General features: G+C 39.3%; 1 protein-coding gene across 11 annotated transcripts in view; it reads right to left on the reverse strand.

The window, feature by feature from the left end:
• Positions 1–19,602, reverse strand: part of ARMC3 (armadillo repeat containing 3) — a 60,595-nt gene extending 40,993 nt beyond the window's left edge. For 2 of the 11 annotated variants that reach the window (XM_062633639.1, XM_062633638.1), the window contains exons 1-4: positions 19,517–19,602; positions 14,969–15,012; positions 6,293–6,341; positions 1,396–1,513 (exon numbers count right to left, since the gene is read on the reverse strand). In XM_062633639.1, coding sequence (XP_062489623.1) covers positions 1,396–1,513; positions 6,293–6,340 — 166 coding nt within the window. In that variant the 5' untranslated portion in view covers position 6,341; positions 14,969–15,012; positions 19,517–19,602. Of the gene's footprint in view, positions 1–1,395; positions 1,514–6,292; positions 6,342–14,968; positions 15,013–18,846; positions 18,870–19,344; positions 19,437–19,516 lie in introns of those variants that run through there. The other 9 variants (XM_062633630.1, XM_062633641.1, XM_062633634.1 and 6 more) reach the window with 8 other exon arrangements.
• Between the last annotated feature and the right edge of the window lie 4,353 nt (positions 19,603–23,955).

Consider the following 23,955-nt stretch of genomic DNA (forward strand, 5'->3'; position numbering starts at 1 on the left):
CACACAAAACTCAAGAAATAAAATCTGAAAACTACTTCTATTCTCAGTTCCCACAACATAATTATAATTCATTTTCTAATAAGCCATGCCTTTCTTTTCCAGCTGCAAGTGAGAAATGTGAGGAGAAACAGAAGAATTGTGCTCACTCTCGGGCCAAAACACAATTAAAATACAAGAACTATTTTTTTACTGAGGGATGGGACTTAATTTACTAGCAACATTCAAGAAATTAATTAACTGTAAAGAGAAAACAACAACTTCTCTTATGCCACACAGCAAAGTATGGTCTCATCTTCCAGAAGACTGCAGCAATATCTACATGAACAACTTACAGGATTGTTTATTAAGTAGAAACAGAAAAATTAAATATCTGCCCTCCTGCAGTGTGCCACATCTTCCTGTGGACAGCAGGGAAGAAGCCAAAAAGAGTTTATAGTGTGTGATTCATAACTGTTTCCCAACAGTACAAATTCTCCCTTCACATATTCAAAATCTGGTTGGATGCCCTCAGCCTAAATTGCCGTATTAAGCTGAACCTAAAGATCTTTCTGAGTCCTATGATCCCTAGCCCGCTGTCAAAGGCTTTAGCTCTCCTCTCACTCAGCAGTGTTGGTAATTGTCATCAGTACAACAATCAGCAAATAACCTCATAATTTTTAAAGAAAATATAAAATAAATGGAAATTTATGTTAGAACAGTTTAATTATACCAAGAATGCTACCAGTGTATACCAATTTGAGTGGCTGGTATGGAATAAATAGGATGAAACTTAGGTAATTATGTGCTACGTAATTTTGAGCCTTTTTTACACAGTTGTCTTCTGGGTGCCTGGAACATGACACTTAGATATAGATAATACAGGGACCTTTGTAAGGTTTGGAATCCTGGGGACTTGCTATATTCCCAATGCATACAGAAATCAGCTTGATATATTGGAGACTGCTCAGCCTCCTTTATCATCTGTAACAAAAGTACTGACACAAGAGCTATATGCAAAAATAACAGAAACAGGCTAAAAAGTAATTTTTACTGAAAAACTGAACTCTGAAATAACTATAGTGGTACAGAAGTTTCAAACTGTAACATAAAAAAAGAGAATTCTTTCCTAGATGCAGGTCTGCTGCTCATAACAAAACAAATCTAGGTCATATTTAAAACAAGTTCGATTAAACAGGGAATATAAAATTCTACAACAAAATGATAAAAATTTTCTTCACACAAACGACAGGATTTATTACTGCAAATTCAGGTTTGACAGATATTTCAGAAACCCACCAAAACCTTGACAGACACCTTTGAGATGAAACGAAAGTTTCAGTGCTAGGAAAATAAAAAATCATGAATTACTATCAAAATCCAAACAACACAAAGGAAAGCTCATTGCAAAAAACTAACCTTTTGATGCAAATTTATAGAGAGAATCACATGCTTTGGCCAAAACTTCCTCTTCAGGAGAACTAAGCATTAACACAACTGTTGCTGCTGTTTTGCTTTCAATCAATAAAGGATCAAGCTACAAATAAAAACAAAAAGGAGAGAGTAGTTTGATTTATATCAAACTATTGCTTATAAACATTCCTGTGTGCTGCAGCAGACTCACATTTCCCTAAAAATAATTAAATCTAGTTTGATATCTACACTGGATTAGAAATATGAACATGAGTAGCTATCTACCTGGAGAAATTATTTTCTCAATAACAATTGGAAACACTGTTGAAAAATGAAAAAGAATTATTGACTTTCAGATATAATCATGATTTCATCACATATGAAAATTTTGGGGAAATCATGACACTTCACTGTACATCTAGGAAGTCTTGAGGACAACAAACTATGTAATTCTCTTACACACATAAGAGCCTCCTGAGCTTTGGAAATGAACATGAGAAGTTTATTTTGAGCAGCTGTGCACAGGGCCTATGAACTTAGGCATGGTATGAGGAAGAGGATTTGGTTACTCTGTGGCATTAACACTTCGTTGTTGCTTTTAAAAAAGTAAAAAGGACCCTTCCTGTGCTTTTGTCAACTCAGTTCAGTAGCTCACCATGATCTTGATTAGCTGAAGTATTTCCATTATATAATCCCTGCTCATCCATCTAGAAATGATACATAGTGTTAATTTCCATTTCTGACCTCTTGTACAGAAAGAAATCTCCCAAGAAGTCTGGCAGTTTTCACCCTCTTAATAGATTCTTTAGGACTAACACCAATTAAGCAAGGGAATCTTCTAAAAAAGTGTTTTCTTCTTTAACAAGACTCAAGGATTTCTGAAAATTTCACCTATTGAAATGTTTTAAGTTTGTTTGGATTTAAAATACATTTTTTAACATGGAAATACTGTCTTCCCTCCTCACACTTTAGGCCTAGAGAATATCTGTGTTACATACATAAACTACTAGATACTGGAGTAATGCAGTCTCTCAGTACCAATGTATTAACCTTGAAAATCAAAATTATTTTAAAATATTACTACAATGTATATTTATTTATACCATATGTATTTTAAAATGTCTATTATTTCTTTTACTTCACTCTCTATGAGCTACCTCAGAATCACATGTTGCTGAACAATACAAGTCAGCTGTCAAGCAGAAGATACATACAAGTCAGTTGTCAAGCAAGGAAATTATTTAGAGCAAATCTTCAACCAAGTTATGAGTGTGCGAGAAGGAAAAAAACAAAGAGGAGGCTTTTTTCCTTCTCCCTCCTCTGACTTGCTAAAAAATAAAGCAAAATATGATACTAGCACCCAAATTTCTAAATTCTTATTTTGTTAGGTTTTTAAAGGAAATCATTTCATCACCTTCCATAAGGCATATCACACAGCTTAACAGCCTGCAAGATCAAGATCCAAGCTACATAAACAGTTAAAAGGTTGCCTGGCTGATATGCTTGGTCTTACTATCTTCAAGCATGTCTGAAAACCTGAAACCACTGTCCAACTCCATGCTTGCTGTGACAAGCTAGAGGCATGGGATGAGTCATGGAACAAAGCTCCTTTTTAAAGAAAATGTAATCAGCTTACTGTACCATAAGTCGTTTAGTTTAATAATAACTCAGCAACAAGAACTTCATCAGTTCGTCTATGATGATGTTATGGGAGACAGTTTTGAAAACATTACTAAAGTCAAATTAATATTTAGGCATTAATTGCTCAAAGAAGTTGTTTCTGTGGAGATTGAATTTCAGGAGTTGACAGTGCCACTCCATATATTCCGCCTTTTTAACATCAGTGTTATGACTGAAGCCATTTTCAAAAATACTAGGGTATCTGTGACTTTCTTTCAGTGATAATGTCTCTGTGTTTTCTCTAGTGCTAATGCTAGGCTTCCCTTTTAAAGTCTATGCCCTAGCTGATGATCAAATAGTAATGTTATCAACACTAAATTTAATGAAGATACCATGTGAAAAGATCCTATCAGTCTACGTCAAAGCTAGCATATTTTACTGGCTAAGGTTATCCGTATATAGAGAGAGGCTGAAAGCAGTATTTTTCCTCGAGAAGCCCAATTCTCATAACAGATAATAGCAAAAGACAAATTATGAAAGGCAGGGAAAACAGAGTCCTCAGGAACACCTTCTGAAACATAAGCAGTGGTTAAGCTAAGAGATGTGTTTCCCACCTGTTCCTAGAAATCTATAAAAATTAGTGGTCAACTGCAATACCATATATTCTCAGAGCATTCCACATGCACAAAGGCCCTCTTTTATAAACCTGTCCACATTATCTCAAGGCTTCTTTTCTTGGACTTGACATTTTCATAAGCAGATTATCAATCACAAGATAATAGCTAGTGTATCTTTTATTTTGCCTGCATCTCATTTCCTGCCATCTGAAACATCCAGGTGAAATTTAAAGTTTTGAGATTTGATTTTACATGATGCTATAAACAATATTCTCATAGCTAGAAGACTTTCTTGGTTGATAGTTACAACTAATCAATGATTTATTTTCATGTTTAATACTGTTTTGCTATGCAAAATTCAGGTTTTTTCCTCTTGATATGACCGCTAGAACTGATGCTAGCCCAAAGTACAATAAAGGTAAAAGCTAAGCCAAAAAATTCAGATGCCATCTGAACTTCACTCTTTCCAATTCTTCCCTTTTTAATAGTTTTACTGACCTTTTCTGTGAGCTTAGTTTTTTCAGTTGTTGAATATGTTTTCTAATATATTGACTTTTATGTTGACATCTAACATTATTGATGTTTTATTGCTATAGTTAGTAGGCTGTACCATACATTCCTCCAGAAACTTTAATGTTGTCTTTTGGATATGGAAATTGTGTTGCTGCTTCTACTGACTTTCTAGGTATTTAACTGGAAAGTTCACTTTTATTACTTGGGAGGGGGATGGCTCATTTGTATGCCTTAAATCTACTTCTTATGCCTTCTTTTTTTTTTTCTTAGACTGCAAAGATACTTAGTTTTAATTTTTCACACCTATTTTAATTAGTCCCATCCACCTACACCTTCTATACAGAAATGGCATTAGATGTATTTATCCTGTCATGCTGAAGTCAAGTTTTGCTTTGTAAGGACTTATTATTGATTGAAGCTTATGAATTATGTTTGTAATTCTTCTTTCCACAGAACAGTTGGGAAAAACCTGGTATCAATTGCTATGCTTCAGTGACATCATGGCTATCGGATATTACATAGTCAAAACTATTTATGCTTACTTAATATTGAAATTGTGACATAGGTTTTGCTGGTCAACTTTTCTATGACCTTTGAAAAAGCTCTTGCAGTACCATCACTCTTTACAGACAAACCGACTGGGTTTTTTTAAATAATGCACTGAACTTTGTATTTAGCTTCATGCTCCTCTATGGGACTTGTTGAGATCCTGATTGGCATTAACTTAGTTATCTGGCACAGAATTTGTATTATACTCTTCTCAATGTTTCTGTCTTATTTCCTCTACTTCTTTCTAAACTAAACTTTAAAAATACCTACATTTTGAACCTCTATCTTTTTGGGAGTGTCTTTGTAGCTTGTGAATTTTTAGAAACTCTTGAAAAGCATGCTAGTCTTAGACCCTTAAATCTCACATTGCCACCTGTCCTGGTTTTGGCTGGGATAGAGTTAATTTTCTTCCTAGTAGCTGGTGCAGTGCTGTGTTTTGGATTTAGTCTGAGAACAATGCTGATAACACACTGATGGTTTAGTTCTGCCAAGTAGCCCTTACACTGATCAAGGACTTTTCAGTCTCATGCTCTGCCAGTGAGGAGGGGCACAAGAAGCTGGGAGGAAGCAAAGACAGGACACCTGACCCAAACTAGCCAAAGGGGTATTCCATACCACAGCATGTCATACCCAGTATATAAACTGGAAGTAGTTACCTGGAACTGGTAGTTTACCTGGAAGGGCAGATTGCTGCTTGGATCGGGCTGGATATTGGTCAGCAGGTCTTCTGTTTATTGTTTTGGGTTTATTTTGGTTTGTTTTGTTTTGTTTTTTTTTCTTTCCCCTTTGAGTTTTTATCTCTCCTGTTTTTATCTCTCATTATTTCCCATTTATTATTATTATTATTATACTGTACTATAGTTATCTTTAGTTATTAAACTTATCTCAACATGTGGGTTTTACATTCTTCCGATTCTCCTCCCCATCCCACCTGGGGAGGGGGAAAGCGTGGGGTGAGTGAGCAGCTGTGGGGGAAAGCGTGGGGTGAGTGAGCAGCTGTGGGGTACTGCATTACCAGCTGGGTTTAAACCATTACACCACCATTATTCTTTATTTGGCTTCAGCTCTTGTACTACTCACTGTGGCACTTCCAATTATACCAGAAAAACCTGAACTGCTTCTAAAGACTCTATCATCTTTGCAAAAGAGCCAGAATATGTAGTACTGTCACTCAAAATGTAAAATTTTGTATTCAGTAAAAAACTCTGCAGATCCTTCTAGGCTCTTAACTCTTTCATTCTTAAAGAAAGGGAATGTCTCCACAGTTGAAAAGACAGGCAGATGCCAGGTTGCTCTCCTTTCTCCTTTGATTTTTACAAATGGAAAGCTAATACTGTTCTTCAAATAAAAAGAAGCCTGGATTGTTTCATACATTACTATTTGCAAAGCCTGCCAAAGACAACAATCTCCACAAAGAACTACACATGCCCAGTCACTCTGGTTTGTATGCCGTCCAAGAAAAGCATAAACAGAGTCATATTTAAAAGCCATTTTTAGAATAATGTGGGTAAGCTAGGAGAGTAAGGAACTATGTAAGGATGGTAGAACTGGGCCTATAGTTGTGTAATGTTTATTTTATAGAACATACCAGTTTATAAACTTACCACATCCTTGGGTGGAGACTCTCCTTCCTTCTTTACTTTTTTACCCATTCTAAAAAAAAAAACAAAATAAAACTAACAAACCTAAAAAAGCAGCAGACAAACGAACTCTCTTCTGTGTTTTAGGAATTAGGTTGCCAGTGATTTATTTAGTAAAGTATGTAAAGCTTGACTTTCTCATTCATTTGACCGACCTAATCAGTTTGAAGATTTCTCTGACATAGTAATTTCTATACAGAAACAAACTTAATGCTTACACACATTTGATGAAGTACATCTGCCAACAAAATACATAACTAAAAAGAAAAATCTGAGACATCACAGGCTCAAGTTTTAATGTGATAAAAATACCATGCATTTCTGTAAGTTATTTTAATCTGCATCTATAAATCATATATGAACTTAAAAGTCTTATTAGAATATTTCCCCATATCTATACTTTCTATGTTGGCACACATTCTATACAACTGCAGAATGTACAAATAAGTTCTACCTTGAAAATGTGGTTCAAGTTTGATTTGAATTCTCTGTTCATATTTCACAGGAGACAAAAAATCAGGTCTGCAGGTACTAAGAAACAGTTCTGCACAGTACAAATTTCACTGATTTAAAAAAGTTACACCAATTTACACAAAGTCCACCTTCTGTCTTCTGCCTTTTTTATATTAGCACATATTCATGTGAACCAGGAAGACCTTTCAGCTGCACCTAATAGTGCATATGGAAGCATATGGATGTAATATCTCGTGTATCTAATTTCATGTGGCTTGCAAAACTTCAACAGAGCCTTCTAGCTAAGCTGCAGGCAAAAGAAAAGAGCAACCTGACCCATTAGCAATAGCTGTGCATACAACATAACCCAAATTATGCCAAACTTCGGTTTGTTTTATACTGTGTAAAAACAAAATACACACTGTTAGTATGCCTTGCTAACTCCTTGGTTAGTTCTCAAAGGGAAACATATCCAACCTCAGCCAGGACTACTCTGACAGTCTCCCTATGATGTAAGAGATTATTTTCTAGTGCAACATGAGCTGTAGCCTGGCTGGTAAAGTCAAGGCCATTGTTTGTTGTGTTCAACAAAATTCTGGAGCTCTTCTTGAATCCTCTGAAATTTTTCAGGTATTATTCCTCTACCAACTTCTCAAAGAAACTATAACATGGCAGTACTGAAACCAGTTGAATAAGCACATCCTAAAAATGGATCTGAAACTTAAAACTTCATAATCAGGTCACTAATTACAGTTTTTGAGGAAGACCCATACAAAGATTCTTCAGCTCCAATCTGCTTTACCCTAGTGCTTATGTTCAGCCTTGAGAAGAGAAGGTGGCTCAGCGAAGACCTTATAACTGTCTTCCAATACCTAAGGGGGGCCTACAAGAAATCTGGAGAGGGACTTTTTACAAGGTCATGTAGGTATAGCACAAGGGGGAATGCTGACAAAGGAGAGATTTAGTTTAGATATTAGGAAAAAATTCTTCACTATGAGAAACAGGTTTCCCAGAGAAGCTGTGGCTGCCTCATCCCTGGCAGTGTTCAAGGCCAGGCTGGATGGGGCTTTGGACAGCCTGCTGTAGTGCAAGGTGTCCCTGCCTATGGAACTGAATGATCTTTAAGGTCCCTTCCAGTCCAAACCATTCTATGATTCTATGCTATATACATATGCACATACAGATGAACACATATACAGACACTAGAATTCAGTGTTTCAGAAAGTGAAGGTTTGGATAGAGGCAAATTAACATGTAAGAAAAAGCGTATGGACAAATTACTGAGAAAAAAAAAATGATGCACATACTACCTTCTGGTTTATGCAGTCACTACAGAAAGTAAGCACCATACACACATTTAAGAATCAGATTTATAAAGACATTCAGGAAATCTGGGTTATTTAAACTGTGTTAAATCTTGGAATACAGATATGGGCACAATGAAAATTATTCAGATCAGCTCAAATAATTTCAGACATAAATCAAGCTAAAGTTCTAAAAAGCAATTTTAAATCTCAATGAGTTTAATTCGGTTTAAATCAAACAATTAAAATAAGTTAATTCATGTAAAAGCATTTATAATATTGTACCATTAATGTTCACAGATTAAATAATTGTACATATTACAAGACTGTAAATAACTGAAGCCTTAAATTGTAAATATTTACTCATTCTATATAAATACATCCAACTTCTGAGAATGCTTTCAAGAAAATTATACATTTTTCTATATGTTCAGGAATACTTGGTTCCTTAGTAATATTAAAAAAGCAACAGGTACAGAGAACATGACAATTACTTTATTGTGGATTATGCCCCTCAGTCTGTTTCTTTGCTGCAGTTACTCTTCTGGATTTCAGTGTATTCTGCCATCAACTGTTGTTGTTAGTTTTGTTCCCATAAAGCTGTCTGTATTCAGTGGTCATTACAGTATCACAGTATCACAGTATGCTAGAGATTGGAAGGGACCTCAAAAGATCATCTAGTCCAATCCCCCTGCCGGAGCAGGAACACCTAGATAATGTTACACAGGAATGTGTCCAGGCGGGTTTTGAATGTCTCCAGGGAAGGAGACTCCACAACCTCCCTGGGCAGCCTGTTCTAGTGTTCCGTCACCCTCACTGAGAAGAAGTTCCTTCTCAAGATTAAGTGGAACCTCTTGTGTTCCAGTTTGCACCCATTACCCCTTGTCCTATCATTGTTTGCCACTGAGTAGAGCCTGGCTCCATCCTCGTGACACTCCCCCTTTATATATTTATAGACACTAATAAGGTCACCCCTCAGTCTCCTCTTCTCCAAACTATAGAGACCCAGCTCCCTTAGTCTTTCCTCATAAGGGAGATGCTCCACTCCCTTAATCATCTTAGTTGCCCTGCGCTGGACTCTCTCCAGCAGCTCCCTGTCCTTCTTGAACTGAGGGGCCCAGAACTGGACACAATATTCCAGATGGGGTCTCACCAGGGCAGAGTAGAGGGGAAGGAGGACCTCTCTCGACCTACTAACCACCACCCTTCTAATACACCCCAGGATGCCATTGGCCTTCTTAGCCACAAGGGCACAGTGTTGGCTCATGGTCATCCTGTCGTCCACTAGGACCCCCAGGTCCCTCTCCCCTACACTGCTCTCTAACAGGTCGTTCCCCAACCTATACTGGAACCTGGGGTTGTTCCTGCCCGGATGCTGGACTCTACACTTTCCCTTGTTATATTTCATCAAGTTATTCCCTGCCCAACTCTCCAGCCTGTCCAGGTCTCGCTGGATGGCAGCACAGCCTTCTGGCGTGCCAGCCACTCCTCCCAGCTTAGTGTCATCAGCAAACTTGCTGATGGTACACTCAATTCCCTCATCTAAATCGTTGATGAATATATTAAATAATACCGGTCCCAGTACTGACCCTTGAGGCACTCCACTAGTTACAGGCCTCCAACTAGACTCTGCCCCATAGACTACAACTCTCTGGCTTCTCTCCTTCAGCCAGTTCGCAGTCCACCTCACTACCTGATCATCCAGTCCACACTTCCTCAATTTAGCCGTGAGGATGCTGTGGGAGACTGTGTCAAATGCTTTGCTGAAGTCAAGGTAGACCACATCCACCGCTCTGCCATCATCCATCCACCATGTTATTTCCTCATAAAAGGCTAAGAGATTGGTCAAACATGATTTCCCCCTGGTGAAGCCATGTTGACTGCCCCTCATAACCCTCTTATCCTTGATATGCCTTAAGATGGCACCAAGGACAAGCTGTTCCATCACTTTCCCAGGGATGGAGGTGAGGCTGACCGGTCTATAGTTACCCAGGTCCTCCTTCTTGCCCTTTTTGAAGACTGGAGTGACATTTGCCTTCCTCCAGTCCTCAGGCACCTCTCCCGTTTCCCAAGACTTGGTAAAGATGATGGCGAGTGGTCTAGCAATGACTTCCGCCAGTTCCCTCAGCACCCGCGGGTGCATCCCATCTGGACCCATGGATTTATGGATGTCCAGATTGCTCAACTGATCTCTAACCCATTCCTCATCGACTAAGGCAAACCGCCCCGTGGACCTGACTTCATCTAAGGTCTCAGGGGTACAGGGCTCTTCAGGACTGCCTGCAGCAGAGTAGACAGAGACAAAGAAGGCATTCAGTAACTCTGCCATCTCTGCATCTTCTGTCACCAGGGCACCCATCCCGTTCATCAGTGGGCCTACATTGCCTCTGGTGTTAGTTTTGTCTGCCATGTATTTGAAAAAGCTCTTTTTGCTGTCGTTGACCCTTCTTGCCAGGTTTAATTCTAAGGATGCCTTAGTCCTCCTAGATGCCTTCCTACATCCCCTAGCAGCAGCCTTATATTCCTCCCAAGTGGCCAGCCCCTCCTTCCATGACCTGTAAACTCTCCTCTTCCACTTGAGCATACCCAGCAATTCCCTATTTAGCCACGCAGGTCTCTTGGCCCTTTTCCTTGACTTCCTACGTGTCGGGATGCTCCGATCTTGAGCACGGAAAAAGCAGTCCTTGAATATCAACCAACTATCTTGGGCCCCTTTACCTTCAAGCAGCCTTGCCCATGGGATTTCCCCTAGCAATTGCTTGAAAAGGCCAAAGTCTGCCCTGCTAAAGTCCAGGGTTGCAATTCTACTTGGTATTCTACTAGTCCTACCACACAAGATCCTGAACTTCACCATCTCGTGGTCGCTGCAACCAAGGCAGCCCTCAACCCTTACTGCTTCAACCAGACCCTCCTTGTTAGTGAGGATGAGATCCAGCAGAGCTCCTCTCCTGGTTGGCTCATCCACCATTTGCAGGAGGAAGTTATCATCCACACACTGGAGGAACCTCCTGGACTGTGGCTGGGTTGCGGAGTGGTCCTTCCAGCAAACATCAGGGAAGTTAAAATCCCCCACGACGACCACGGCCTGTGACTGTGAGGCCGCTCTCAGCTGCCTGTAGAAGGCCTCGTCAACTTCCTCACCCTGATCTGGTGGTCTGTAACAGACACCTACAACAGTATCCCCCCTGCCTGCCATTCTGTGACTTGAGGCAATGAGGAACGTGTAATTCTTTGGCTTGCTGACAAAAATGTGTCTTCTGCATTGAATTTTAATTATTGCAGACAATCGATATGTACAGGTATTGAAAGATTACTGACCATAAAAGAACTCCTTACCCAAATCCCTTTCTCACCATAACTGCGTGTTGTCTTTTTTTCAGTAGGTTTACAGTACACATATCTTTGACTATCAGTTTACTATTCAGAATATTTAGAAGTCAGAAAAAAATTGTAGCAGAATTTAGATTTTAAAATGTGAATAAGTGCTGAGTCTAAGTTAACAGTAAACTTATTTTGAAAATTAAAATTCTATTCACTTGTAATTAAGCGTAGTTAATGAATTAATTCCCAGAGAAACTGGCTAATTACAGTGTGGCATCACTGGGTAAAAAATTGGCAGGATGTCTGATCCCAAAGAATGGTGATGACTGGAGTTAAATCCAGCTGGTGGCCAGTCACAAGGGGTGTTCCCCAGGGCTCAGTACTGGGGCCAGTTCTGTTTAATATCTTTTACCAATGATCTGAAAGAGGGGATTGAGGGCATGCTCAATAAATTTGCAAACTACACTAATCTGAGTGAGAGTGTTGATCTACTTGAGGGCAGGAAGGGTCTGCAGAGGAATCTGGACAGGCTGGATCCATGAGTCAGGGCCAAGGCCAACTATAGGAGCTTCAACAAGGCTCCGTGCTACGTCCTGCTCTTCAGTCACAACACCCCCATGAAACACTACAGGCATGGAGAAAAGCGGCTAGAAAGCTGCTCCATGGAAAAGGACTTGGGGGTGCTGTTTGATGGCTGAACATGAGCCAGCTTGTGCCTAGGTGGCCAAGAAGGCAAATGGCGTCCTGGCTTGTGTATAGTGTAACCAGCAGGGCCAGGAGAGTGATCATCCCCCTGTACTCAGACTGCTGAGGCTGCATCTCAAATTCTGTGTTCAGTTCTGGGCCCCTCACTACAAGAAAGACATTGAAGTGCTGGAGCAGGTCCAAAGGGCAACGAAGCTGGTGAAGGGTGTGGAGCACAAGTCTGGTGAGGAAATTGGGGTTGTGCAGCCTGGAGAAAAGAAGGCTCAGAGGAGATCTTATCACTCTCTAGAACTACACAAAATGAGAGTGTAGTGACGCAGGTGTCAGTCACTTCAAAGCAACAAGCGACAGAACAAGAGGAAATGGCATCCTGTTGCACCAGGGCAGGTTTGGATTGGATATTAAGAAAAATTTCTTCACTGAAAGGGTTGTCAAGCACTGGGACAGGCTGCCCAGGGCAGTGGTGGAATCACCATCCCTAGAGGTACTTAGAAGACATGTAAATGTGATGCTTAGGGACATGGTGTAGTGGGACTTGGTAGTGTTAGGTTAACAGTTGGACACATTGACCTTAAAGGTCTTTTCCAACCTAAATGATTCTATGATTCTAAATCTTAAAGACAAAATAAATTCTCATTTGAGTAATACTCTTTACTTCATGTTCTGTAGGTTTCTAGAATCATAGAAGCATATCTTTTCCACATATGTTTTTTGAGATTAAAGGGCTGATTGTTTTAAATCATGCAGAGATAGTGTAATGAAGGACTTAGCAGATGTAGCCAATGTGTAGTTAAGCAATCTATGAAGTTATCATTCTATGCTACTTCCTGTCCTTCACCTGGAATTTATTGCTTTCAGTGGTAGACAAATTAGCCTGCTTTGCTTTGCTTCCACCCAGTTTCAGTGCAGTGGTCTAATCAGGTGTTGCCTCTCAGCCAGGACAGTCATTACATCTAACTAAATCCTCATTCCAAAATTACAATCCCCATCACTCTCACTCAGCTCTGGCTGTTTCTGGTGCCTAAGCTCAGCAGGCACTTCCCTATTTTACTCTGAACTTCACTAGGACCTCCAGCTTTCCCAGAGGACCAGAACTACCCCAGTATCAGTATCTGAAGTTGAACAAGTATCCAGAAACTGTGAGTAGTGTCTCCTAAACTAAATTAGGCATCAGTAATTAAGTTAATCACCCTCCTTGATAACTGATGGAGATCAAGTCAACATATTCAATAGCCCCTAAGGCATTCATCCTAAAGTAGGTAGCTAAAACTGAACTGCACATTAAAAATAGCTTTTTCCTCAGATCAAAAGCAGAGTCTAGAATTGTTACCTTGTGTATTGACACATTAACATCTAAAGTTAGCCAGATGTACTTATTACCCTGATTCTCCACATGAATCCACATGACAGGCTAGGTCTGGCAGATACTATCACAGTAGACTGAATGTTAGCAGAACTCAGCATATGACAAAACACAGCCATCTTGTCTTTTTAGAAGTGGCTGAGGGAATAGGCCTATCTCCCGTAACATCTCTGTGACTAGAATGTTTTGCTCATAAAGGGAAAATGATTTTAAGAAAGGTCACAAATGTGGACTTTTTAGTTCAAAATTGGAACCCTCTAACCTCTTGGCTATTATATCATGAACTGTCATCTCTGCCATGTCAAATAAAGCATGCAAAATTTATTTCGTTTTTGAAAGAGCTGGTGCAGATGCCTGCCCAGAGGAGCAGATTCCAAATACTAGATCACAAGATAATGATGGACACATTCCCTGTTATTACTCCATTTTATTTTCTTGCACTAGGAACCTCTCTCAGTGTGAATAATTTCTGGGATTGCAAATCTGAGATACCCATTTATTTCTAGTCACTATACATTTTTATTTTTTTTTTAAATGCAAGATGATGGCTAGCAAGTGAATGTTACCCCCCCCCCCAAAAAAAAAAAAAAAATCTATAAATTATACTTTTGTCCTGGGTTCAGCAGTAGCAGCCATTTTTCTCTTTCTTGGTAGCTGGTGCAGTGCTGTGTTTTGACTTTCGGCCTGGGAACAGAGCTAATAACAATGATGTTTTGTTCTGGCTAAGGACTTTGTGAGCCTCATGCTCTGCCAGGGAGGAGGGGAAGCCGGGAGGAAGCAGAGACAGGACACCTGACCCAAACTGACCAAAGAGGTATTCCATACCACAGCACGTCATGCCCAGGATGTAACTGGGAGTTACTCGGAAGGGCTGGGACTGCAGGGTTGAAGGAAGTATCAGTCGGTGCTTGGTCGGGCTTGGGGGGTGAGTTATCGGTCGGCTGGTGGTGAGGTGTTGTGTTCTCTTGTTATTTCCTTTATCATTATTATTATTGGTGGTAGCAGCAGTGATTTGTGTTATATCTTAGTTACTAAACTGTTCTTATCTCAACCTGTGGGAGAGCCCGGGGGGTGGGGTGGGGGGGGTGGGGTGGGGGGTGCAGGTGGGCCTCGATTGCTCTCAGCCCGGCACCACTCACTGGGAGTGAGTGAACAAGCTGTCTGGCTAGGGTTTAAACCACGACAACTTTGAAGTTTGAGGAAAGTCTTATTGCAGTTTTTCCATTCAAATCTCATAAACACTTCCTTTACAGTACGGAATATATACCTATAGTTTCAGAGTCCTGTTGCATACATTTAAAGACCATAATATTTCATGGCTTTAAGTCAGACAATGCATTTAGAAAACACTACTTGTTCCATCTGCATCTTATGTTTTCCAAAACCTTGAATAACTGACACAACAACCTAAGATCCTGCATGTACTGAATATTAGCAAGACATGAGACAAAGAGCAGGTATAAGTCAAAGACACAGGCCAGCTGTGGAACTTACCTCTTAGTCAAGGAATTAAAGGTCTCTTCTGAGAGAAATTACTCCTATGGAAAAGCAATGCAAAGATAAGTATGTAAGAATAGCTTCCAACCAGTTATTCACGACATGATCCGCTTGGCAAATTGACTGTCCCATGCTTTAAGTCAGCCTGAAGCTGTGTTACTACACCCTAGTCATGATTTTCAGTTTCCTCACAAAAGGGATGCACAAGTGAGATTCTTTTTGCCTTGCAAATGATGATCATGTAATCCCAATTTAGTTCAGCTAGTTTCAGTGAAGTTTTGCTATTTCTTCTTATCTCACAAATTAAAATATTTTTTTTCTGTTATAATAGTGAAAATTTCTTATAAATTCATCATATTAATTGATTATTTCAATTGATCTCTGTAGGGACACTAGTTCTGCTGCCTTCCAATGCAATCAGAAGGAAGATACTAAAATTCTAATAAAAGCATTAGATGACAATCTCACTCTAGCTTTCTTGAGTCTGTAAACTAGTCTGTACTTTGTATGCCAGCTCAAACATCTTCCTCATCATTCTCTGGTAACCTTGTAATGATTAAGAAAATAATGTGGAATAATCTTGAAACTTCCTTCTTTCTTTCTCCTAAATTCTTCCTCTGGCTTTCTTCTGTCCTACTCGTTATATATGGATTTGCCCAGTGCTGTAACGTCAATGCAAGCATTAATACACTATAAAAACCTGGGTTCATGCAAGAAGAGAGTTAAAAAGAGATACCAGGTCCAATTTAATATCCAGTTTCTGAAGCTATGTGCTGTATGAAATTAATACATTATATGAGACACCAATTAAGTCAAGACCTTTGAATCTGCTCACTCTTTTTTCTGTGCCCATATGTATATTATGTAAAAAATTATCAAGTTAAGTCAAGAATTAGCTACCATACAGATGTTAGCTAACTAAACAAGAATCTGCTTCTAGATACAAGACAAAAACCAAAAAGACTAAATATATTTTTATCATTCTGAGAGTTCATTTAAATAGTTGTTTTTAAAAAAATTATGCATTTATTAATTATATACACACAAAACAAAATAATTCTATTTAAAAAAAAGGAAGAAAAAGAGACATGCAGAGTGGAGTACTCTGCAGACAAACCGTTAAAACCAAGATGAGTTTTTAGTTAAATGCCAGGTTGAGGAAATAGCTATAAGAGAGAAAAGGTGGGGATTTTAGGTGAGCCAAAAAAATAATATAATAATTTATTTAAAATCTCAGAAGTTTTAAGATACACTGAATACATTGCTAGTTTTTATTCACATTCTGATATCACATTAACATTCAGCTGAGTGTTACTTTCAAAAGCCCAAGGGTAGAGGTTTAGATTTAAGAAAAGCCAAGATTTTCAGGTATTTGATCCCACAGTCTGATGCCGTGAAAATATGCAAGATGTGCAATAAAATTTTGACTTGTGTGCAGGCTCTGATTGATAGTAGCACCTTTTTCATACTGCCCAAGGATGATACTTCATTGTTTTCTGAAGCTGAAGAGCTTGGTACACCTAGTAAGAAGTATACAATGTCAGGAGCATTTCAGTCATTTTGAGACCTTAAGATGCAGAGGCAGAATGCATTTTCCAATTAGTGCAGTGTAAAAGATGATGTACGAATGTTAATAAAAAGAAGTAACAGGAATTAAAGAACATGGTAGCAGTCTTTTCAAATCATAGAATGACTAAGATATCTCAGCGTAAGAAACCTCCTTCAGTGAATAAGAACAGTCTTCATGGCAGATCACTATTCTGCCTCCAGAATGGTAAGAGCCAAATGCTTCTAATAAGTACATGAAGCCAATCCCAAGTCAGATTTCCGCCATCTGTTACAGGGTTTTTATTTCCCTAAAGTACAAAGGTTTAGATCTCCTGAATTTTTTCATGTTCTTCCTAACAATAGTAGCTATTTTTACTGTCCACATAAATGCTTAATCCTTTTACTCTTCATTCTTAGTCTGACATGCTACAGCACAGGTCCAGTTGTCAAGTGTACTGTATAAGGAACTACTCCTTAGATTTAAAAAATGTGTAAACAGTTTAAATGTGTTATTTAATTCAACACATTTCCTCATTCTTGTGTTACAACTTCAGTTAAAAGATGCCGACTTGATCTTTTCTACTTTCTTTTATAACTCCCAGTACATTCTGATTTACCACTTTTCTAAGCTGCCTTAATTATTTTTTCCATATAGCTTTTCCAGACATATATATTTCTTGTCTCAGAGTCCCTCTGTGACCATTAAATCTTTCTCAGATATGATGAACCTAACCTGGAGTACCATAATCAATTCTAGAACACTACTGATTTATTCCAGTAATGTTATAACTTTCTGAGTATTAATTTTTACTCAATTTCCTCAGTGAAGATTTTCACTAAGCTATATATAGGTCATTTTCCCAGTTGATCACAATTAATTTAGGTTCACTACTGAAGAGTATATTGTTCCAAAGTGTAAATTATACTGCTTTCATCAACAATGAGTTTTATCTGTCATAGTGTGACCAGTTCACCTAACTGCAGAAGAACCCTCAGAAGTTTCTAGCAGTCTTTGTTAGTCATAATGTAAGTTATTTTATCTCACCAGAAAATTTTGATTTCTCTATGTTATTGTTCATTTCCAAATTATAGTGAACATAATAAATAGGATCAGACCTAGGTTATACCGTTGGAGAATCTAAGATGAGACAGCCTGAAAGAAGGAGGTTTTTGGAAATCATGTGTGTGATTTTAAATGACTCACTAAGAAGCATAATGGAATCCCTCATCCCATGAGAAAGAGACTAAAGAAAAATTTACTTAATCTAAAACAAATGAGAGAGAGCAGTTACACAACCACTGCCTGAGCAATAGTAGGGAACACTTTTCATACAGAAGTCAAAGACGGTCTGCCTTAGGAAAAAAGGTGCTTTAAAGATTAGTAAAAAATAAAGACACTCCTGAATTTTTAGCCAGCTGTGCCAATCTATGTCTTAAAATGGATGCTCCTTCTGTCAGTTTTACAGGGACACCAAGTGAAAGGGATTGTGAATGATCAGATTCATTCCCCTCCCCTGTCACAGCCACTGCACCATGTTAATCCCACCAGATACCTATTCTTATGTGTCTTAAAAAACACTAGGTATTTTGCTCCCAGTTCTCTCTTTAAAAAGCTGTTCCACTGGCCATTTGTTCAGCAGCCAGGGACCTTTTTCAATTTTTATTCTACATTTATTCACGACCAGTTTTACTGCCATTATTCATGACTATATTTGCGTCATAGTCAAACATTTGTCAATTACTTTCTTTGCTGGCATGTTATCAAAATCTATTATTTATACCAAATATTTATACTACGAATTATGTATAGGTTAAGGTAATACAATATTGGATTATTTTATATATAGATGATAATTTGAGATTACCAAGAAGATTATAAAAGGTTCTGTTCTACAGATTATGCTCCTCTGCCAGCAAATCCATACTTTGTTTTGAAATTCCTGTCTGCAGATGCCCCAAAACCTTTGAAATATCAATAAATCAGGTGAGATTCCTCCCTAACAGCCTAATTCCCTGATAGAGTTCTTTAGGATCAAACTTCTGTTTTAAAAAAGTTTTTTTTTTTTTCTTCTTTTTATCTATTATCCATACAATGTTAGGTTTCGTACTTTTCATGTTACAGTCACACAGAAATTCTACATACCTTAGCTGTAGTGCAGTTCTTTCTTTATTCATATTCCCTAATTTTTTTAATACAATTCTTTTTCTCTACTATATAAGCTTCCTTAAGGCACTTCCACTGAATTTTCTTTCTTCCTAGCTCACATCTACAAACACTGATCACAGTCATCCTCTGCTGAACTAGCCCATCCCATGCCTTTCCCTACGTTTGCTGACACCAATCCCTAGGCTCCCAGTTTCTCATAGGGAATATTGTCAGGATGCTTAAGTGCAGGATTTGTTCTGCCTGGTTTAAAAATGCCATTTTTCTCCATTCTGATAAACTTCAGGTGTTCTTAAATCTTATAGGTTTTTTTTAATAAATCTTGGAATTGTCACTGCTGTTCAAAAGGTGTAGATACCGCTGCCAAAAGGACAGTAAGTTTTTAGTTTTTTTTCTGGTTGTGGCTGGAGGAAACTTCAATGTACACTTTTAAAATATCGATTATAAAAGGTAATGATTCTGCTTTAACTTTGGGTCATTAATTTTGAACGTCTACAGGCACGGGGACCCCAGTTCTCTGAGCGCTAAGAAGCCAAACCCGCCGGAGGCGAGGCACGAAGAGCTGACCCCCTGCCTAACGCTGCACCGGCACCGCCGGCACCCCGCCAACGCGTTCGTACGTTGGGGCTCTAACCGGCGACACCAGATTATTTCTGCTTACTTGGAGCTGGCAGCCACCAGTCCCTCGCGGCACCTGGCCCCTTCGGACACCGCTGCTGCTCTCCGCCACAGGCTTGCCGCAGAGATTCCCCCAGACCCAAGGCCTTTTTCCTCTCGCCCGCTCCGGCACTGTCCGGACCCGGGCAGCAGGGCCGGGAGCGGCCCCCACTCACCCGCCGCGGTCGGGCCGGGCACGACGTGCCACCCGGGGGCGATCACGCAGCAGCGTCTAGCGCCGTTGTTTCGGCGGTTGCTAGGAGACGCCTGTGGCGCATGCGCGGGGGGCGCCGGGCCCGCCTGAGGGGAGCCGTGCGGGAGGTTGATCCCGCCGCTGGCGCTCTTTCTCTTTCTTCCCCTTCCCCGTTTGTCCCAGGGCAGCGGCTTCAAGCTAGTTCGTTCGGCATGAATTTCCACAGTCCTTCTGGAGTGATTTCACGATGACACCTGCATTAATCCATTTCTTCGCAAGTGGAGCACTTTCCACATGAAGACAGGCTGAGAAAGCTGGGTCTGTTCAGCCTGGAGAAGAGAAGGCTGTGTGGAGACCTCATAGCAGCCTTCCAGTATCTGAAGGGGGCCTACAGGGATGCTGGGGATGGACTCTTCATTAGGGACTATAGTGACATCACAAGGGGTAATGGGTTAAAGCTTAAACAGGGGAAGTTTAGATTGGATATAAGGAGGAAGTTCTTTACTGTAAGGGTGGTGAGGCACTGGAATGGGATGCCCAGGGAGGTTGTGAATGCTCCATCCCTGGCGGTGTTCAAGGTTAGGTTGGACAGAGCCTTGGGTGGCATGGTTTAGTGTAAGGTGTCCCTGTCCTTGGCAGAGGGGGTGGAACTAGATGATCTGAAGGTCCCTTCCAACCCTAACTATTCTATGATTCTATGATTCTGGGCTGTGAGCACACACTGCCAGATCATGTTCAGTTTGTAGACCAGAACTAATAAACATAGAATCATAGAATGGTTTGGGTTGGAAAGGGCCTTAAAGATACTCTAGTTCAAGCCCCCCTTCTACTAAAACAGGTTGCTCAAAGCTCTGTCCAACCCGGCCTTGAACAGTCTGGATGTCTGTCTAAAAGTTTCCATGTTCACACCTTCCTCTTTTGTTTGTTTGTTTTTTTTTTTTCCCTCATTCCTGTTTCACTATCTATCTTTGGTGCATTCATTGGCAAAAAGAAAAAAAAAAAAGAAAAAAATGTTGAAAAAGCCATCTGCTTTTGGAAGAAACAGATAAAACAGTTATATGACTTAGAGCAAGGTGCAGGCAAATCTGTCAGAGCATCACTGGCTGTGGCCCTGCTGTAAGACACCAGCACAGAGCTTTGTCAGAAGGCCAAAAGACTTGTCTCCTTTCTATTATCAGCTCTGGGTTGATGGAGAAAGCCATGCTGTACAAATAATTGTGCTATTTTCAGAGTAATAATTCATTGTAGTATTCTCTTTTGCCAGCCAGGGCTATTTTGGAAGAAATACTAAGCCAAATTCTGAAATTAAATAACATTTTCTATCTTGAAATGCAGCTTAATTGCTATCAGCAGCTGCAGATGTAACAGGAAACAGACAAATATAATAATTTTGTGGCCTCAAAGTCAGGTAATAATAGGTAAAGAAATTACAGCTGCTCTCAGCTCTCTCCTGTGATTCCTTTTAGTCACAAATCTCATTGCTTTCTCCCCAGATTTCTTATAATGTTGCACAGCAAGTATAAATTTAGTTCTATTTTTATAAGCCATATCAATCTGCTGAGATCATAGCACAAACAGATACTGGCCTTACAGTATGACAAATGTGTACTGTCGTAACAGAAGACTTGGTGGGTCATTTTTAGGCACAAGCAAACCCCAAGAAGGTGTCTCATTTCACTTTTAACATCACCCCTCCACAGAAAATTTATAGATTTATAATCACCTTGGAAGGGACCTTAAAGATCTTCTAGTTCAACGCCCCCTGTCACTGGAAAGCAACTGCGGTGACAAGTCAAGAACCATTTATACTGACCAGTGTATCAGCAGGCAGGAGAAATAACACCAAACTTTGAAGGTCAGTTTATAACTGACTGACATTCCATGAAGTCTGGCTGATAGATCTGTCATGATTACAATGGTTAGTAGAGGTGACTACTAACATTGGCAGGGAAGAAAGGGAAAAATTTTGCAGTAGGTTGGTAGAGGCAAGTCACCTGCTTCACAAACAACTTCACAGATCTTTATTTCTCTAAACTGCAGTGGTGGGCAGGTGATAGAAATGTAAGAGATAAATTTAAATAGTGAAGGCGGTGCTGGGTCTGATATGGATGGAGTAAGTTTTCTTTGTAGCAGCTTATGCGTTGCTGTGTTGTAGATGTTGCTTGATGTTATCAAAACAGTGTTGATAACGCATCAATGTTTTAGCTGTTGTTAAATGGGTTGTGCAGTGTCAAGACTTTTCTGTTTCTCACCCTGCCCTGCCAGGGAGTAGCCTGGGGGTGGGCAAGTGTCTGAGCCCAGCTGATCAAAGGGCTATTTTATGCCATATAACATCAGTCTCAGCAATAAAGCTGGGGGGGTGGTCCTCCCAAGGTAGCTATTCCATGATTCTATGATTCTATGATTTATTTCATATGAATTGTCACATGGAAGACCTATGACAATGCAGAATCTATATGAAACAAGAGGGACATGGTAACTAGGTGCATGATCACCATGTTTCAATACACTCCTGGAGCAATGGGGTCAGTTATCCTTGAAGACTAAAGTGTCTTGCGCAGATGGGAAATGAGAGGGTAGTCTCAAATTCACAGCCAGTACCTTCTCACAAATTCTGTGAAGAGTATGCACCTGTATCGTGAAGCAGGCAGGCAGACAGAAGGGAAGAAGGACAACAGCAGATGACCAGGAGAAAGATGAGCATACTCTTCCCTTCCCAGCACTGTTACTCGTGCCAAGCTTTCATCTCTAACCTTTGGGACCCAGAAGAAACTCCAGGTGTGTGCTTTTGTGGCATTTTGACTCCACAACAGGTGAGATTTGTGCACATCCCTTTGTTCTTTAGTCCAGTATTATCTTCTGTTCAGTCATGTGCCTGAGAGTTAAGGAACATGAGCACACTGTGGGCACCTACTTCATCCATAGTCTAAATAAATGTGGTCTTATCCTTCTGTGGAAACGCATTCTGCAGAGATTATCCTTTCTGTCTTCATTTATCTGTGTTTGCCATGAGTAGAGGCAATCAAGCACTGTGTGACAGCCATATAATTGCAGTATTTTTGTTATGTTTTGGCACAATCATGCAAATATATCAAGAAAAAAAATATTTAATTTTGTGAAAATACTCTGAGGGTGTCATTAAGCAGCAACATACTAATAAGGAAGCAAAGGAAGAGGCAATGAGGAGCACAGTTACAAAATGTCATGAGAATTCACAACTGACAAATAGTCACAAATGACAGAAATATTTTATTGAAATATAATTTTTTCTAACAGTAAAAATACAGCATAATACAAATTGTATTAAAGATAGAAGATTATGAAATTAAAGAGTTTTCTAGAGACTAAATACCTAATAAAGTGAATAAGAACTTTATTAACTACAGATTTTAATGAAATTTCATTACTTAGCTTTTGATAAAGCCACTACAGAATTTATCTATTTTCCTATGAAGGAGCAAGGCCAAATATCCCATCAATTTAATTAAATTAAGGCTTTTGCAAAAAAAAAAATCAAGCATGGCTTAAAAACATATTTGTGAGAATATTGCAAAACAACATTTTAAATATTTAATTCCAAAAGGGATTTAAATGCATATGCTACTGCTAAATCAAAGTACTTGTTGAATTTAAGTATTGGAAATTTGCATGTTGAGGTGTTTGAAATTATCTTTCTAGTGATTCTGAAAGTACCACTGGGGGAGTCATATCTCATTTCCTGAAACATCAGAAGTGGAATTACTATTTGCTGGATTGCTTGTCTGAAATAATTCTTTTTTCCATTAAAAAAAAAATAAAACCAGTCATAATTTATGCTTTATGAAATACCTGATGACGTACAGTACAAACAGTCTTGTCATATAACTTGTTTTATATCAGTCTCAAAAGACACTTGAAAGGAACTTTCCTTTTCTGACAAGAAGCATCTGGCTTAGGGAGTGATTAATTTACAACATAGCATCTTGGCATTTCAGTTTGCTACATTACTTCACACATTAAAGTCCTCAATATCAATGTAAATGGACCTCTTTCTCTAGGAAAAAAAAAAAAGCCAAACCAAAGAACCCAGCAAAATGGGAACCAACAAAGAACAAGCCTTTCATTCTTTTGGCTTGCAAGTGAGATTTGTAAGTCTTTATTTTTCACAGGCACCCTGCCTGCACCAAGTGTACAGTGTGGGAGTATGCCCTCCCAGTGTAGTTGTATTCTGTAGTCAGTTTTTCTTCTAGACAACATTAAAACTAAACTAATATATGATCATTTTTAGCAAATGTATTAATCATACTTTGCAAATGGCAAATCATATAGCACTATCATTTAGAAACTGACGACTTGCAGCCACACCTTATACCTAGATCTACAGCCTAGATCTCTGACTGCTGGTAGTGGTATAAAACATCAGTGCAGGTGTGCATATTTCTT

Source organism: Pezoporus occidentalis, unplaced genomic scaffold (genome assembly GCF_034315485.1).
Source record: "Pezoporus occidentalis ecotype Australia unplaced genomic scaffold, CSIRO_AGI_Poc_V1 ctg40, whole genome shotgun sequence".
NCBI lineage: Eukaryota > Metazoa > Chordata > Aves > Psittaciformes > Psittacidae > Pezoporus > Pezoporus occidentalis.